General features: G+C 35.0%; 1 protein-coding gene across 1 annotated transcript in view; it reads right to left on the reverse strand.

Annotated features, from left to right (window-relative positions):
- The window catches only part of ASTN2 (astrotactin 2), a 1161487-nt gene that overhangs the window by 410585 nt on the left and 732830 nt on the right, over positions 1-18072 (reverse strand). Inside the window, 2 exon segments of the mRNA XM_074292901.1 lie at positions 4770-4874; positions 8043-8167. Of these exon segments, the coding sequence (XP_074149002.1) occupies positions 4770-4874; positions 8043-8167 (230 nt within the window).

The raw sequence follows: 18072 nt of genomic DNA on the forward strand, positions 1-18072 counted from the left end.
TCAGACATCACCCTTTACTATGCTGTAATGCCTTTTGACTGATATTTATGTGATGCTTTAAGATTTTCAAAGGGCTATGTAATCCTCCTTCTCCTGTATATGTCTCCTCTTATTATTACCCCTCATTTTACAGATGGGAAACCAATTTCTCTATGGTCACATAGCTAATGTCACACCTCAGATTTAAATTCAGATCTTCTTGACTCCAGATGCAACACTCTCTGCAGTATGCTATGCTTCCTCTCATTATCTGACATGGTAACAACACTCTAATAGGCATCTCCTCCAAATACATTTTATGATCCACTAACAGAGAAACCTTCCTCAGATGTCACTTTCATCATATCATTCCTCTGGTCCCAAACCTTCTATGTCTCTTTATGGCTGACAGAATAAAATCCTTATTTGTTACAGTGCCTTCATGGTTCTCTGCAATATGATTCTAACCTTTCTCCTAGTGACCAATAACATCGGCACTCTGTTCCAACCATAGGAGGATAGGGACAGGACTATGCAAATGATTTCATTGGTATAAGGTGCTCCTGCATGCTGAAATTTCCTCTACTAATTCAAGTCTATAAACTTAGGTCTCTCCATCTTATAGTTCTAGGCCCAGTGAGAATTGAATCAATTTTTATGTGCTGATTTTTTCCGGTCTCCCTTTCCCTTGCTCAAGACCTGACCCTCTTTCTACACCCAATTCTTATCAATCAAGGTCTATCTCAAGTATGGCACTTTGAGGAAAAGTTTCCAAAATATTGTGACTTAAAAAATAGCAAAAAGGTAGAATTCAGCTTTGCATAATTATAATGACCAAGCTTGACTCTAGAAAAGAAGTGAGAAGATACACTTCTTTCCACTTCCCATTGAAAGGATTGGGGTGAGGTAGATGGCGGTAGGATAGGGTGGGAAGGGGGGCAGCTATAAATGTGATATATGGCATATTCTTTCAAACACAGCTGTGTTGGTTTTCCTAAAAAGAAAATTAATTGTTACCAACAGAAATTTTTCCCATTTAACTGATAAAAACTCATTATCTGTATCATGTGCTTATTACTTAATTATATATTGCCTTATGAGTTCTCTGGTAATATTGTCTTATATCATATCATAACTTTTTGGCACAGGATTTAATGTCCCTCCTCTGAACAAGAATCATATTTCTTCAAGGATAGAAAACAAATTCCTTTGTTTGTCTTTAAAGCATTTTTCAATCTGGCCCTAACCTCTCTTTCCAAGCTGATTATATACTACTTACCCTCACATATTTTACTAAGCTAACATTCCCTATTCCTATAATAAACTGCTGATTTCCATACAGGATATTTAATTTCCTATTCCTGTGACTTAGCACAGAGTGAATATGTTAATTTTGCTTTCTCTTCTGAGATCTGCCTCCATTGTTCTTCAGATGTTACCTTTACAAAAGGGGCTTTCTACCCCCCTCAAATTACTTATTCTGAATATATTTGATATGTATACTTTTTTCTCGCTGATAGAATATAAATTCCTTAAAGGCAGGGACATTTTTGTCTTTGTCTTTAAATTTAGTATCTGTCACATAGTATGGTGATTCATAAATGCCCATCGAAATTGAATGTACACCTATCTTGTCTCCCTAACAAAATTGTAAACTCACTGAGGTCAGGGATCACATATCTTATAATCTTTTGTATATCCCATAACATTTAATGTGATGCCATGTACAGAGTCTACACAAAGTATATATTGAGTAAATAATAATAATGAAAAATATTCCTGATATAGAAATAATACTAAGTTCTCAAAGGATATGTCAGTCAGTCAACATGGATTTATTAAGCTTCTATTTTGTTGGCGATGTACTGGTGCAACTGATATAGAGAAGGAGAAAAATACCATCTCTGACCTCAAGAAGTTCACATTTCAATGAAGAAGATGGCAAAATGGCTTGCAAATAACACTGTATCTACAAGATATATACATATGAATGTTAGGTAATTTCAGAAGGAAGGCATTATTAGTAAAGAGATGTAAAGTCCTCTCTTGCAGAAGGTGGGTTTGAAATAAGTTAGGCAAGTTTTCATGTGGAATTGAGAAAGGAAACCATTCCAGGCATTGGAGCCAGCCAGTACAAAGGCCCCAGTCAGTAGATGGAGTGTCTTAAATGAAGAACAGCAATTTAGCTGGCATAGCTATGTTGCAGATTGTGAGGAAAGGAGTTAGGTATGAGAAGATTAGAGAAGTAAGAAAGAATTAAGTTGTGAAGGCTTTGAAATGTCAAACCAAGAAGTTTATATTTAATTATAAAAGTGGTAGAGATTCACTTGAGTTTGTTGAGTAGGGGAATGAAGGGACATAACTACAAGGCAGGAAGGTCAGTTTGACAGATGAATGAAGGATTGATTGGAGTGGGGAAAGGCATGAAGAAGGGAAAGCAATTTTAAGGCTATTACCGTAAACTAGCAAAGAAGTGATGAGTTACTGGCAGTTTCTACCAAACTGAAAAGATGTTTAGTTTTGGCCCAGAGGAAGAAGCAGCTTAGATGAGTTCAGAGAAGTTTAGCCTTTATGTAATGAATTTTTTCACTCACAGCATCTTACAAAGATCATCTACTACTGTGGTCATTGTTAGTCAGAGTAATATGCCAGTGAAATCAAAGAGCCTTGAAATAAATATAAAAGGCCACATTAAAGTTTTTCATTAAATACCAACTCCCTTCATACATTTTGCATAGGATTCAATTTACAAATATTTGATTTACACAGCACTTTTCAGGGACCAAACTATTAATTAATTAAAGTAAGTTGTGCCTGTATGGCTCTAACCAAAATGGAGCAATATAATTTTCAAGCTTAGATTGAAGGAGACTTGGAATATAGGGAGAAAAAAAACACCCATCATAAGGAAAAGACAATTAATATATAGCCCTCTCTGTCAACTGACATCACATCAATTAATTTATATGATTAAGTAATTAATGTGGCTATGTTTAAAAGATTATTGATTGTGTTAAAAATTAAGAGCAATAATGCTGATTTATAATACATCACTTTTAGCTGGTGAGACAGAATATTTTGCAACCACAAATGAGTAAAGCTGTCCATTTTAAGAACATAATAGCAAGTATGACTGATCTCATTATGTTAATGAACAGAGGTAGGTAGGAAGAAGGGGATTTATTCAACCTGGAATTAAGCCACCAAACTGGGGTTCAGGATAATAAAGTATTCTGACACATAGTTTTCTTTTATATCTATCAGCAACAGGGATATTAATATAACTTGCTGTCAGTTGTTTTTAACTTAGGGGCTTTAGACCACTTGTCTGTGAACTTGATTGGGAAAATATTCATTTTTATTTTCACTAATATCATACTGAAATTTATGATTTCCTCTAATTATTTAAAATAGCTTTTTTTTTTTTTTTTTTTTTTTCCCTGAGGAGTTCAATGTTAGTAGACTAACCAAGGAGTCTGTGATACAAAATGGATTAAGAACTTCTGCCATGTGTGAAACACACTTCAGGGGAAAGAAATGTTGCAAGAACGGTTGCTATATAGAAAAAAGGACAAGCCAAGAAATTGGCCTGGCACTCTCAGGGGACCTACTATGACACTTTAGAAGACATTAGATAACATTCATCTCTGACTCTCTTGACTTGTTATCTGAACTATAAAAATCTCAAATATTATTTTAACCTGTTATATAAAGTAACTTCTTTACATGTATGTTTTGTCTCTCCAACTAGAAGGCATCAAGTTAGAGATAATGAATTAATATTTCCTTTGTATCCTCGTAAGTTCAAAGAATTGATGGACCTTTTGGTTAATTGACTGACTAAACTAACTTTCTTGGTTGGAATACATAGTCCATGGCTGCTCATTACCTTTGTACAGAATGGGAAGATGATCTCATGTTTACTGCATTTGACTATTCAACTGCAGAGTATATGCAAGGGAATTTTGGAGTAAAGTTCATATTTCTCTGCCTGGCATTTAGGGCTTACTACAATGTGATAATACCTCACTTATTTCTCCTCTTTCATGTACTCTGTATCCTTAGAAAACCCAATTATACTGCCCTAAGAACATAAATTATTCTCATTACTTTTGCTTACAGATTATATGTGCAAACACATACATGTACATACAGAAATTATATTATTGCCTCACAAAAGTTCATATATATTTTTAATGTATGCATATTAAATGATCTTTCTTTGGAATTATATTCCATCCCCTTCTTTATCGATTAAATTCATACTCAGTCTTTGAAACCCAATTTGAATATCACTTTCTCAAATGGTCTCATTTCTATAATTAACTGTTATGGACTATTATGTATTATAGTTGTTAATATTGTGATATTTTCTGATTAGAATGCATTTTGAGTATATAAGTTCCATGTCATATAAAAAATTATCTCATCTAGTGCCTAAAACAAACAGTATGTATTTAATAAATGTTTGTTATATTACAAAGATATGTTTGTTTTAGCCTGTCACACAGCATGACATGGTATAGTATGGTTTTGGTATTGGTTTTGGTATTGATTTTTATATAGTAGTGCAATAGAGTTTTATAGAAAGGTAAAAGTATGTGGGGTATATATAAATTGTGTGTGTGTGTGTGTGTGTGTGTTTCCTCCAAGGACTGATGTATTTGTAAAACAAAGAGAGACAGGATATTCATTTAATCAAAAAAAAATCAAGGACTAATCTGGACTTGAGGAAAATGAGAATATGGCTGTTCTTTGTTCATCACTCTTTCTCATGTTGGTATCCTCACCTGCAGAGAGAGTGATGGTACTGAGTTTCACTCGATATAGGTTACTACGGACTCGCCACTGCTGGACCATGGGGTAACCCATTGCCTCATCATACCGGATATCCCCTGTGGGAAGGAAGCAAAAGATCACAGAATTAAAAAGATATATCAGTAACATTTGGATAGGTTTTAATCATAGGGAAGTAAGATCCAAGAATTGAAAGAGATGTTAGAATAGAAAATGCTTCATTCTACAAAGAATTTAGAATAAGATTATTGGAATGAAAGGGGTCTTAAAACAATGAATTTAAAATATGAAAGAAGCCATAGAATATAGAGTGCTAGTATTGGGCAAGAATACTGGAGTACAGGATATTAGAATATAGACTGGCAAAGCTGGAAGGGGCTTTGGAAGTCATTTAGTTTGACTTCACTTTATAGATGAGAAAGCTGAGACCGAGAAGTGAAGTGATTTATCCAGCAACACATAGCTAACTAAAGAAGAGTCTAGCGCTTTGTAACTTTTGTCAAGACTTCTAACTTTTACAGAACTCAAATTCCTCATGTATAAAATAGGAATAATATGGCAACTATCTGGCTACCTCATTTAGGGTGTAAAAGTAAGGGCATGGAGCAACAAATAAAGAATGCTAAAGTATTTTGTAAATGTAAAAGTGTCATAAAATTGTAATAAACAATCATAATTTCTATGCCAAAGTTTTCCTCCAACAACTAACTAGAGATGACACTGTGTGCTAGAAGATACTGCCTTTGTTATATAGACAAATTGCACAAAGCTGTGAAGCCTTCAGTTTGACTTTGGAGGCACGTGATTTTTATGTCTGTTGTCTAAAAAAAGGTATGACACCATTTCAAAGTCTGATCCTTTTTGTATAGCAAAACAACTATTTGGACATGTATACATATATTGTATTTAATTTATACTTTAACATATTTAACATGTATTGGTCTTCTTGCTATCAGGGGAGGGGGAAGTAGGGGAAAAACTAATACAAAAGATTGGGCAACTGTCAACATTGTAAAATTACCCATGCATATATCTGGTAAATAAAAACTATTAATAATTTTTTTTTAAAAAAAAGGTACAAAATATGGTACCATCCTCCATCTCCAGAAGTTTGACCACCATAACAATTCAAGAAAATTACCTCCTAAGTCTTAGAGGGATTTCAATCTGTATCAGTAGAGGAAGTTCACATTCTGATGAAATTGTGGATCTTTTGATCCATAATAATTATAAAAAAAGAATCAAAAAGGATCATCACCATTATTTCTAGACATGTGGCAAGAACCAGGCATGTATTTGTTCCCTCTTGGTTCACTGATGACCTGGCATTTTAAATATATTGATATTCAGATTAAAATGAGTATAACATTGAAACAATGTTTCTTCTTGAATATTATCATGGTTAAAAATATTTTTAAATGGTCCAATATGTACTATTTCTTTTTAACCTTAGCAGCCTCAGTACAAAAAAATATCAATTACATATGTTATAAAGCAAAATAGACATTTTCCCTAAGTTTATACATCTTAGAAATAATTAGGCAGAGGAAGCATGTTGCAAAATAGAATGCTGCATTTTGAGTCAAGAAGACATAGATTCAAATTTTGGTTTTAAAATTCACTACCTGTGTAACCGTGGGCAATTCATTTAATTTTCTTTTCTTTCTCTTTCCTTTTTTTCTTTTTAAGCCTTAAGCTTAAGACTTCATATTATAGATAGCTTGTGATTTGTGTTTGTAGACAGAAGCCTTCTGTTTACTGTTTTCCATTTATTGACACAGAGGTCCATTCTAATAAGATTTCATTTTTATTCATTCGTTTTCTCTTACATCTCTCCCACACATTTCCACGTTTGTTTGTCCTTCTAGGTTACTTTGGTGTCTGCAGAACAGATGCTCTGGGAATGAGTAAGAGGTCAGAAAGATATTCTAGAAACTCAGAGAGCAGCAAGGTACCATCTTTAGGAATCAGAAACACTCCAGCTAGAATCTAGACATCCTACTGAAGCTCAGAAAGCAGATATATGATTTAAGGGCATGTGAACCCAGTGTAGGAAAGGACAGAGAAGTAATGTATATATAAGTGTGAACCTGCTTTATTCAAATTCTCTTGGATATTATCAGGGATGTCAATTTTAGAAATAGTGTTACCCAAGGAAGGGGCCATTTAAACAGATTGGAACTTAGATAGTTCACATCACAATGACCTATCTGCTAAAGAAGTGCTGTTTCTTCATGGAGTCTGGCAGTGAATTTAGCAAAGAGATGATGGTGAGTGTGGTGCATAGTTTCTAAGAGGTGCCATCATGGGCAGTGGTGAATGCTCAAATTGGAATATTCAGTGGAATCTCTGGCTTCCATAATTTATAGGAATAGCTACAACAATGTATATACACAGGGCAAGGTGAAAAGAAAGAACTTCAAGTAAAAGGAAGTAATATACTAGGGGGAGATATGGAAACTTGGCAGTAAGAAAGAAGGGAGAAGAGGCAGAATGATTTTCTGGGGAAGTGAAACAGATGTAAAGTACATGCAGCTACTATTCTATGATGGATTTTCTTTGTTTGTTTTTATCTTGAAAGTTCTAACAAGAAAATTAATGATTTTTGACATGGAAGTGGAAAAAATTTCAGATTCTTATGCTAGAATTAAGCAAAATGGTGAAAAGAAAAATACTGAATAGAGATTAAGAAAATCTGGCCATGAATACTGCTTTTGACATTTCTTATTTGTGGCATTTGGAGCAAATGCCCTAGTTTCCTCATTTGCAAAAATTAGGGATTTGAAGCACATGGTCTCTAATTCTCCAGATCTATGATCCAGTCTCTGAGGCAAACATTCATATTAAGTGAAACTACTTCAAGTGTTTTAGAGATCTTTTAGGGAGGCAGAAGCATTGGAACCAAAGTGAGGAATGCTGAGTGAAGAACCCCTGGATTTGATATTTATTACCCATGTGAGATGAGGCAAGTCACTTTCCTTTTCCCATTTTTTGGATTTAAAAAGTGGGGTTGATATTTGCATTATATCTTTTTTTACAGAATTGTTATGATGAATTTCCTTTCTAAACTCTGGTGTTCTATAGAAAAGTGACTTAGATTTCATTTGCTTTTTCTCTCTATGTCTCTAGGCCTGAAGCTTTCCCAGACTTTCTGCCCATGTAACTCAAAGGAAGAAGCATCACTGAATGAGTAGGGCTCAGGGCTGGCTGAGAAGAGAAAGGGACAGTGTGAAGGGAAGATGAGAGGAAGGGGCATTGGGTCTTACCGGTGAGCATCTGGAGATCTGGAAGAGGCTCTGAGAGTACGCCTCGGCACTGCTCCTCCACAGGCAGTGGGATCACCATCAGCCCGTCAGCCAGCTGGGGAAAATCCTTGATGAAGTTGTTTTCCCTGCAGAGAGGAGCAGAGATATATTCCAAAGCAGTGGAACAGAAGGCTTTGGGAAAGAGGGGGCAGGGCTCCAGTCTAAACAACCATAAGATCATAGAACTGATGCTAAATGGCAGGTCCTGAGAAGTTGGGCCTTTTGCTTAGATTTCAAGGCAGCCTGAAGTATGCTTCATTTATAGCCCCCCCAAAAGCAGGAGATAGTGTTTCCTAAGCTGTTTTATCTTTTCTACAGACAACTAAAAACCCAATATTTACTGATTATCTGCTTTATAGAAGGCACGATGAAAGATTCAAAGATGTATCTGATATAAACCAGGCTACAGGGAGCTTACAATCCAGGACAGAAGACAAGATGTACATATAAAAAGATAACCACAATGAAAGACAGTATAAAATAAGGGTCAAAAGAGGGATATATCAGGATACTGACAAAATCCTGGTTTTGGAATTACAGTCTCAGTCTTGGAAGGGGTCTCAGAACTAATTTGCCCTGAACCAAAATGCCCGCCATAACATCTCCAAGAAGTGATCAACCAGTATTTGCTTAAATACCTCTAGAAAGGTGAAACTAAAACTAACCTACTGCACCTTTGGAAAGCTTCAATTCTTAAGGAGTTTTTTTCTTACATGGAACCTAAATCTGCCTCAGCAACTTCCATGCACTATTTTTGAAGACAATTATTGTACTCTTTGCTAAGTCTTCTCTCCTCTGGGCTAGGCATTTCTCATTCTTTTCATTGCTCCTCATGTATAGTATACACTTAAGGTCCTTCTTCATCTTGGTCACCTTTGAATGGAGGCATTAATATTTTGGCTTTTGCTTCATCCTATTTGTGTAATCATGAGAAAGTCACTCCATAGTAGTAATAATAGGAACAACTGGTATTTGTAAGGTGTTTGAGGTTTGCAAAGTGCTTAGCACATGTTACTTCATTTGATCTTCATTCCAACCCTATGAGATAGATGTGATTATTACCCCCTTGGACAGATGATGAAACAGATTCAGTGATTTTCCTAGATCCCACAACTAGTAAGTCTCTGAAGCAAGGTTTGAGCTCAGTATTTTCTGATTTTATGCTACTTGTTGCTTCATCAAGTAGAATGGAGTAGATTGTCTTTTAGGTATCCTCTTGCATCAAATTCCATGAGTCTATGCTGTAGGCCATAAATGCTTCAAGAGTTCAGAGGGAAGACGTAACTACGAACTGGGAAGGCAAAGACTTCCTAGATGAGGAGGAATCTTTAAGGAACATAGGAACAAAAAGGAAATGGGGAGGCTTTCTTCATAGGGGACTGGTGAAAAAAATAAGTGTGCATGATAAATTGGACATACTAAGGTCCATGTCTACCAGACTAGCTAGAAATTTCCTGTCACAGAAAGAAACTTCCTCATATTGTTACTAACTCATATTATTTTTTTCAGGAGTATTTTCATTTTAAAATTATTGGGTAGGATGACTTTCTAATGGTGGAATATCAAGTAAGATCTATAGATTGTAAGCTTCCCTAATAGATTGTAAACTTTTAAAATATAGGGGCCATGTTCTATTTATGTTTTTATTTACCCTAGGACCTATCAGGACCGGACATGTATTAATTATGCATTCAATATTTTCTGGATAGGGAATGGATATGTGATTTTATTGGTATAGAGAATTCCCAGTAAAGAAATTCCCTCTGCCAATGCATATCAGCACCTTTTCTGTAACTTTTTGCCTCAGAGTTGATTAAAAGAACACTGAGAAACTGGAACTTGATAGTCAACCAGCCAGTAAGTATCAGAAACAAGACTTTTACTGAGGGTTTCTTGGTTTTGAGATCAGTTCTGTCTTCACACTGCCATGTTGCCCTTTTCCCTATTTGTTGAGGAAATGAAATACTTTCACTAGTTTTCACTGACTATTGCACATTCCTGAAGTATTCTCCCTCCTTGTGTCTTCTCTAGGCTTCCCTGACTTTCTTTAACTTTCAGGGAAAATCTCCTCTTCTGCAAGAAGCCTTTTCTAATCCTACTGAAACTTAAAATGTTTCTGGTCATATTATCTCCAATTTATCCTGTATGTGCATGTGTGTACATAATATGTATATCTATACATATATGAACATGCACATAATTTTTTTGTACATAGTTGTTTGCATTGTCTCCTCTCTTAAATGATAAAATCCATAACAATAAAGTTTGACATAGACCCACACTTAACACCATACACCAAGATAAGATCAAAATGGGTTCATGATTTAGGCATAAAAAACAAGATTATAAATAAATAAGAGGAACATAGGATAGTTTACCCTTCAGACTTGTGGAGGAGGAAGGAATTTGTGACCAAAGAATTAGAGATCATTATTGATCACAAACTAGAAAATTTTGATTATATCAAATTAAAAAGCTTTTGTACAAATAAAACCAATGCAGATAAGATTAGAAGGGAAACAAAAACTGGGAAAACATTTTTACAGTTAAAGGTTATGATAAAAGCCTCATTTCTAAAATATGTAGAGAACTGACTCTAATTTATAAGAAATCAAGCCATTTTCCAATTGATAAATGATCAAAGGATATGAACAGACAATTTTCAGATGATGAAATTGAAACTATTTCTACTCACATGAAAGGGTGTTCCAAATCACTATTGATCAGAGAAGTGCAAATTAAGACAACTCTGGGATACTACTACATACCTATCAGATTGGCTAAGATGACAGGAAAAGATAGTGAAGAATGTTGGAGGGGATGTGGGAAAATTGGAACATTGATACATCATTACCTTAAATAAGTCTCTTAAACTCTGTAAAACTCACTTTTTCTCATCAATGAAGTGGGAATATTTTTACTAACTACTTCACAGGACTGTTGTGAAGAATGCACTCTGAAAACTGAAACACACCATAGAGATGGGAGTTGTCATTCTTATCACCATCTTTACTGTCAACCCCAGCTCCCTAGACCTGAGTGCCAAGAGTCAATTTGTTTTTCTGATAGACTTTCCCTAAATAAGTATTGCCTGTGGTTGCTGCAATTACTCCCACCCTCTGGAGCCTGGGGAGGGAGAAGGAGGGGAGAAACAAAGGGAGGGGGATGTTTATAGCTCTATTTCTCCACTTGGCACAAACAACCTTGAATTTAAAAACAAAATAGGAAAAAATGGAAGCAGGCAAAAAAATACAAAACAGGTACAATCAAAACAAGCCCTTTGAAGCTTGTTTCCCAGAAAGTTGAAAAGCAGCCACAGAGAACTGAGACTGAACATGGTCATGTTTTTCCTATGGGTGTAACCCCCTAGTACCAGAGTACCCTGACTTCAACCACTGCCAGCAAGGAAGGATTGGTTCTCTCTTAAAGGCTGAATTCCCAAAACCAGATTTCATTTTTAAGGAAAATGATCAATGCTGAGGCACGACATCCATCACAGAGGTGATAAGATTCTGAGCATATGGGCTAGAACAAAATGAGAGAGGGATGATCCTTAGACTCTCTTGTTTGGGCCATTTGACAGTCCTTGCCTAGGGCTACTATGGGGGTGGGTATGTATATGTGTGTTGTATGGATTTAAAATATCTCAGATTAACTAATTTTAGCAATATGTAGCAGTAGAAAGAATCAAATGTGAGAATAAATATGTGTATATATATATGTATATATATAAAACATTAAGGAAGAAACACACACACACACACACACACACATATATGTATGTATAAAACACAACTGCACACATATTTAAACAAATAAAAGACATAAGCCTGACAACCAGCAGAGCAGGAACAAATTCTAGCTCTGCCACTAACTTGACCTTGAGAAAGCACACTCTTTCTCAGCTTCAGTTTCCTCATCAGTAAAGCAAGAGAGCTGGGCTTGATGAAACCTGCAGTCCATTTTACCTCTATGACCACATGCTCACACCTTTTTTTAACTTGGTATTCACTTTGCTAGGTTCCAGATTTTCCATTTTGTAAAATGAAGGAGTTCAACTAGGTGACTTCTGGAATGATAGGACTATAGATTTAGAACTAGAAAATATCTTAAGAGTCTTCTGGTCCAAATATATATATATATATTTACAAATGAAGAAATGAGGCTAAGAAAAATGAAGTATTTTGAGCAAAGTCCTATAGTAAATAGCAGAGCCAGAATTGGAAGCCAAATTTTCAAATTCAGAATAATTTTTTCCTGTGTAGAACAATGAGTAAATTAGGACTGTAAAATCTAGAGCTGGAAGGGATCTTAGAGGCTATCTATTCCAACCCTTTAATTTTACAGATAAGAAAATGGGGATCCAGGCATATTAAGTAGCTTGCCCAAAGTCCTAATGTGCAAGAGTCCTGTGAATGTCTTGCTTTGCCTACTTTGGGGCTGTTTTGAGAATCATTGTTACATATTTGCGAATATATTTTGTAATCTGTAAAGTTGCAACATCTATACAAATGTGGGTAAATATTATTTTCATCATTATGGTCAGTGAAATAGCTACAACCCCTAACAAACCATTCCAACACCACAGAACAGTGAAGTTTTTCCAACCAAAAGCTGGGTAGCTGCTATTTGAGATTTGACCAGCAGAGGGCTCTAAATTCCTTTCCATTTGCTTTTCTCTGACAACTTTCTTAGCACTGATGCTTTCCCTGGAATTTGTCCAAAAAAACTTTTCGGCTTCCCAAGAGCACTCTAGTAAGGCTGGCTGCATCTTCTACCTGCTGGCCTGACTAGACTTGGCAGCAAAAGGCAGAAGGAGAAGGGGTAGAAGAGAAAGAAGAAAGAAAGCAGGATGGAATTCAAAACAAAACAAAATACAGAATTTGAGAATTGGACCCTTGTGGCCATTTAGTCCAACTCACACTTGAAAGGAATCTTTTCTCTAGCACACCTGATAAATCATGCCAAAATCCTTAAGGACCTCTAAGGATGGGAAGCCTACTCTGTATTGAGGTAGATGATTCTACTTGGGGGCAACTCTAATCGTTAGGAAGTTTTTCCTTTCACCAAACCTAAATTTACTCTTCTGTGACTAACACCCATTGCTTCTGGTTCTATCCTTTTATGCCAAAAGGAAGAAGTATAATTCCTTTTCCACTTGAGAGACTTTCAAATACTTGAACAGAATTATCAAGTTACCATGTCTCTTCCAAGTCTCCTCCTCCAAACTAAACATGCCTTTTTCTTTAAATCCTCATATGGCGTGTATTTAGGAGGTCTAAGGATGTAGGAGGACTAGGGCAGGAACTTTGAAAACAAGAGACAGATGATCTCATACAAATGAGATCATTTGTATATCATTAGATTTGAGGTCAGAGATTTGGTTCAAAAGACCTGAACTCAAAATCTGTCCCTTTACTTTTCTAAACCTCATTTTCCTTATCTATAAAATAGAGCTAATGATATATCATCCAAACTACTTCATATGATTATTGTAAAAAACAAACTGACTAATATAGGTGAAGCATTTTGTAAAATAATTAGTGTTATTGTTTCAGGATTAGGATCTCTCCCACCCTCTGACTCTTGACAGAAGAGTGTGATAGAAAGACTATTAGATTTGAAATAAGGAGGACCTCTTTCAAATCTTGACTCTGATAGTAACTTGGGCCATTCCTTTTTCTCTTTAGGTCTCAGTTTCTTCATCTATTAAATGCTAGGATGATATTTGTATCTATTCAATAGTATTATTTTGAGAACCAGGTGAGCTATTATGTATAAAGCACTACGTAAAGTTTTAATATTATTATCATCACAGTAGAAGTTACTGATTATATAAATAATTAGTCTAGTCATCTGAAAAAAAGTAAAGCGGAGCTGAATTAGGTGAGCTCTAAGATCCCTCCCAGTGATAAATCCTATAATTCTATGACAGAGGAAAACCGATCAGCAATTTTTATGATATTTTATATGCAGAGAATATGAATGTCATGAATGAATTCTGTCCTTACTGTGACTACTGAACAATACCTTTACAGAGCTGATACTAGGGCAGCTGAGGCAAATAGTTACCCAGATTGTCATATGCAGAGTTTACAGCCAGGGAGATCTTTTAACATGGATTCTTAAAAATGCATATATTTTAATGCAGTTCTCAAGCATATGCACATATGTATTAGGTCCAGTCAAGTCTCAAAGTCTCTAATGGATAATTTCAGACCTTTGTGAGCAGGCAGCACTGAAGCCCTACTGACTTTCTCGAGATTTTAGTTTGTCAACAGAAGGTGAAGCAATACAAATATAGTGACAAGAATCCTAAATTCCTAGGTCTTAGTACTAAAAGAGATCAGGAGAATTAATCTATTCTAGCTTCTTGTCTTCTGCTAAGTAAGGCATTAATTTTATTTTGCAAATGAAGCATCATTTGCCTGAAAGCCTGAAAAAATCAGTGTCTTAGAGTTGGAAGGTATGTAAAAGATTATCTAGTACAACCTCTACCAAAAACTGGCACCCTCATAGGAAATCTCTGAAAAATGGGCACCTAACTTCTCCTCAAAAGTTACCATTGATGGGAAATTCACTCTAGTGTGAGACAATTCTTTCCATTTTTAGGAAGTTTTCATTATGATTTTTTTTTTCCATTAAGCTAAAATCTATCTCCCTATGAGTTCTTTTATTTTTAGTTCTGCCCTTTGAGGCCAAAGAGAACAAGTTCAATCTGACTTCCATGTGATAGCTCTTCAAATTTACAAAAATCCCCCTGTAAATCATACTTTGTTGTGATGTATTTTATGTGTAGAAAGAAAAAAATGCAGAGTTCAGCAGACTGCAATAAGCATTGGCCATGTATCTGTCAGTGAATCTAGTGTATTGCCTTTGTTAAAGGAGAAAATTATTTATAATTTCCATCTACACAAGTATTGACCCTTAGCTTCAAGGACCAACCATTGATGGATGCCAGATAATTAAAAAGGCAAGCAATATTTTAAATGTTCAATCTACCACCTATTACATGCCACCAATTGTTCCCTACTGCTATTGGCAGCAAAACGGGTGGTGGTAAATCAAAATACCTAATTCTGTCTGCCAAATGATGAATGGTTTCTCTCTTCACAGATTTCTGAGAGCCAAGAAGAGGAGGTACTAAATTGGGGTAGACAATTGTTACTTAAAGTTATTTTTCTTTATATTCTTGAATTAATCTAAAGATTTAGAGCTGGGAAGGAATTTGAAGACCTCCTCTTGTAGATGAGGAAAATAAGACCCAGAGAAGTAAACTGATCTACCCAAGGTCTTACAGATAGTAAGTAGCCTTCAGATTTTTAAATTCAGATCCCCTGACTCAAAATCCAATAGTCTCATTATAAAAAAGTAGGAGAGAAAGAAGCAATGCTAACTTCACTATTTTCCCTCTACTTTTTTTTTTTTTTTTAAAACACAATTGAATAAACATACTGGATTTGAAATTATATCAATTGCCTGGAGTACAATGAGAAATCAGTATTTGAATTATAGGAGAATTGAGCATTTATGGCCTTTTTTAATAAGTATAAAATCCTCAGCTTGGCATTTTGGGAACTTCCATAATCTGGTTACAATCCAAGTTAATTCTACAAACATTTACTAAATGTCTACCATGTGCAAAACCAATTTTTCCAGCCCTATTCCATTCCTTTTTCTTTCTTTAATCATTGTACATTCTTGGACTCAACTTGTCTTTGTCTGAATTTAACATGCCATTCCCTGCCTATGTACATACAAACATACATAGATGTATGAATGCATGCATATAATCATACATACAGCTGTCCTTTATGCCTGAGTTTTACTCTATACCCATTACTACATCATCTATATATATATATGTCACTTGTCTTACTTCAAGGCTCAGCTCAAGTGCCATCTTTTCCAGGAACTCTTCCTTGATCTCTCCCCCATATACTGGTGTTCTCTTCTTCCTTCTATTGTCATTTATTTACTTATCTGCACACATGTTAAATCACTCCCAGTAGAAAGTTAACTCATTGAATTTAGAGATTATCTCACCTTCTTTTTATATTCCATACTGTCTTGCATTCAGAAGACACTTAAATGTTGTTGAATTGTATTAAAGGAATGGTTAACTACAGAGGTGAAGACCAATTTATTCATAGTATGAAGACTTCAAGAACTAATAAACACTGTGAAAATGCTACTTCTAAGTCATAAAACTCTGAAACAATTTTTAAAAAACCTCTAAAGAGCCAATAATTGAAAGTAATGACCAAGGACCAGAAGTATGTCTTTAAAAAAAAAAAAAAAAGATGTAAGCATCCTAATATTCCCCTAATTTTAAATGATTCTTCTTCCCGAAAACAAAAATAATTAAAAAAAAATCCATCAATGATTAACTTCGGCATTTTACAATAGGGCATAGTACTAATTAGAATAATGATGTCTATATCAAAGTAACCTCTTATGAAGAATGCCATTGGCTTACAAAGTAACTTTCAATTATAAGTATTAAATCACTGGAGTTTGGTAATGTATAGAAGATAAAAAATAAATTATTTATTTGGTTTTCTTGCATTTTCTTTGGCAAATAAAACAATATCCTTTCAAATCTCCCCTGAAAGGATACTGAGACAGGAAAAACTTGCTCCATACATAAAAATTACATGAATTCATTAAATCATTTCATGAATGTCTTTGAATTGAAGGGCATGAGGAAAGAATAAAGGACATTTTATCAATGACCAAATACAATAATCAATTATATTAGGATGGCAAAAAGTAGTAGGAAATTCTCAAATTTCCTTTGTAGACCACTATTTTTTGTTAAAAAAAAAAAAAAAAAAAGACAACTTGGCACTTGAGACTCTAGTAATAAAGTGGAAACGCCAAATGCTGGAGGCTTTTTTCCTAATGTTATAGAATTCATAACTTTAACACAGCATTGAAAAAGATGATTTCAAAATACAATATTGGTTTTATAAACCTCTTTTTTGGATTGTTATTGGATTTTAGGGATTGTGATCATATGATTTAAAACTGGAATATTCCTTAAGAATAATCTAAACCATTGTCTCTTTATACAGATAAGAAAACTGAGGACCATTAAGGTTAAGTGACTTTCCAAAGGTCACAGAGATAGCAGGAATCAGAATCTGCATTCTAAATCAGTTTTTCTGGCTATACATCCACTGCTCTTATTGATGCACTGCTGAGTTTATTGGTTTTCTGGGCAACAAAGTTTGAGCTGAAAATGTCTGAAATTAAGAAAGCAAAATATTTCTTACTGTAATCCAACTGCATCCCTGATATTGCCTTCTCAGAGCAAATGAGGCAAATAATTTTGTGCATCATTGTTATTGATGGGAATGTTTCTTTAAGCTTCATTTGTGCCTATGATGAGACTGCTTGGTAGCAAATTGACAATACCGATTCTTTTTTGACAATAATATGCTGGAGTGTGTATAGGGGAAGATGACCATGATGGTAAAAGATCTTGATTTCATAAGGTTTTACTGAAGGATCTGGGGATGTTTTACCTGAAAAAAGGAGACTCAGAAGATACAAATAGCTTTGTTCAAATATTTGAAGTTCTTTCATGTGCAAAAGGGATTAAAAATGTACTCTGTTTGGCCTTAGAGAGAAGCAAAATAGATAGAAGTTGCAAAGAGGCAAATGTAGGTTTGATGAGTGGGGAAAAACATACAAACAACTAGAACTTGTTAAAAAGTGTAAATGGCTGTCATAAGAGGCATTGGAGAGTCCCCCTACTTGAAGATCTTCAAGCAGAGGCTGGATGACCAAATATCAAGGGTGCTCAAGTGGGAATTCATTCGTGTACGGATTGAACTAGATGGCCATTAAAGACCTTTCCACTCTCAAATTCTGTGGTTCTGTGATGTAGCCATTATTATTTGGAATAAATGATCTAAAACAATGTAAAACACCAATCTAAGCTATCAAATGTGAATCAAATGTGGCTGGTAGAGCACATAAAATA

This window comes from Sminthopsis crassicaudata, chromosome 2 (assembly GCF_048593235.1).
Source record: "Sminthopsis crassicaudata isolate SCR6 chromosome 2, ASM4859323v1, whole genome shotgun sequence".
Classification (NCBI taxonomy): Eukaryota; Metazoa; Chordata; class Mammalia; order Dasyuromorphia; family Dasyuridae; genus Sminthopsis; species Sminthopsis crassicaudata.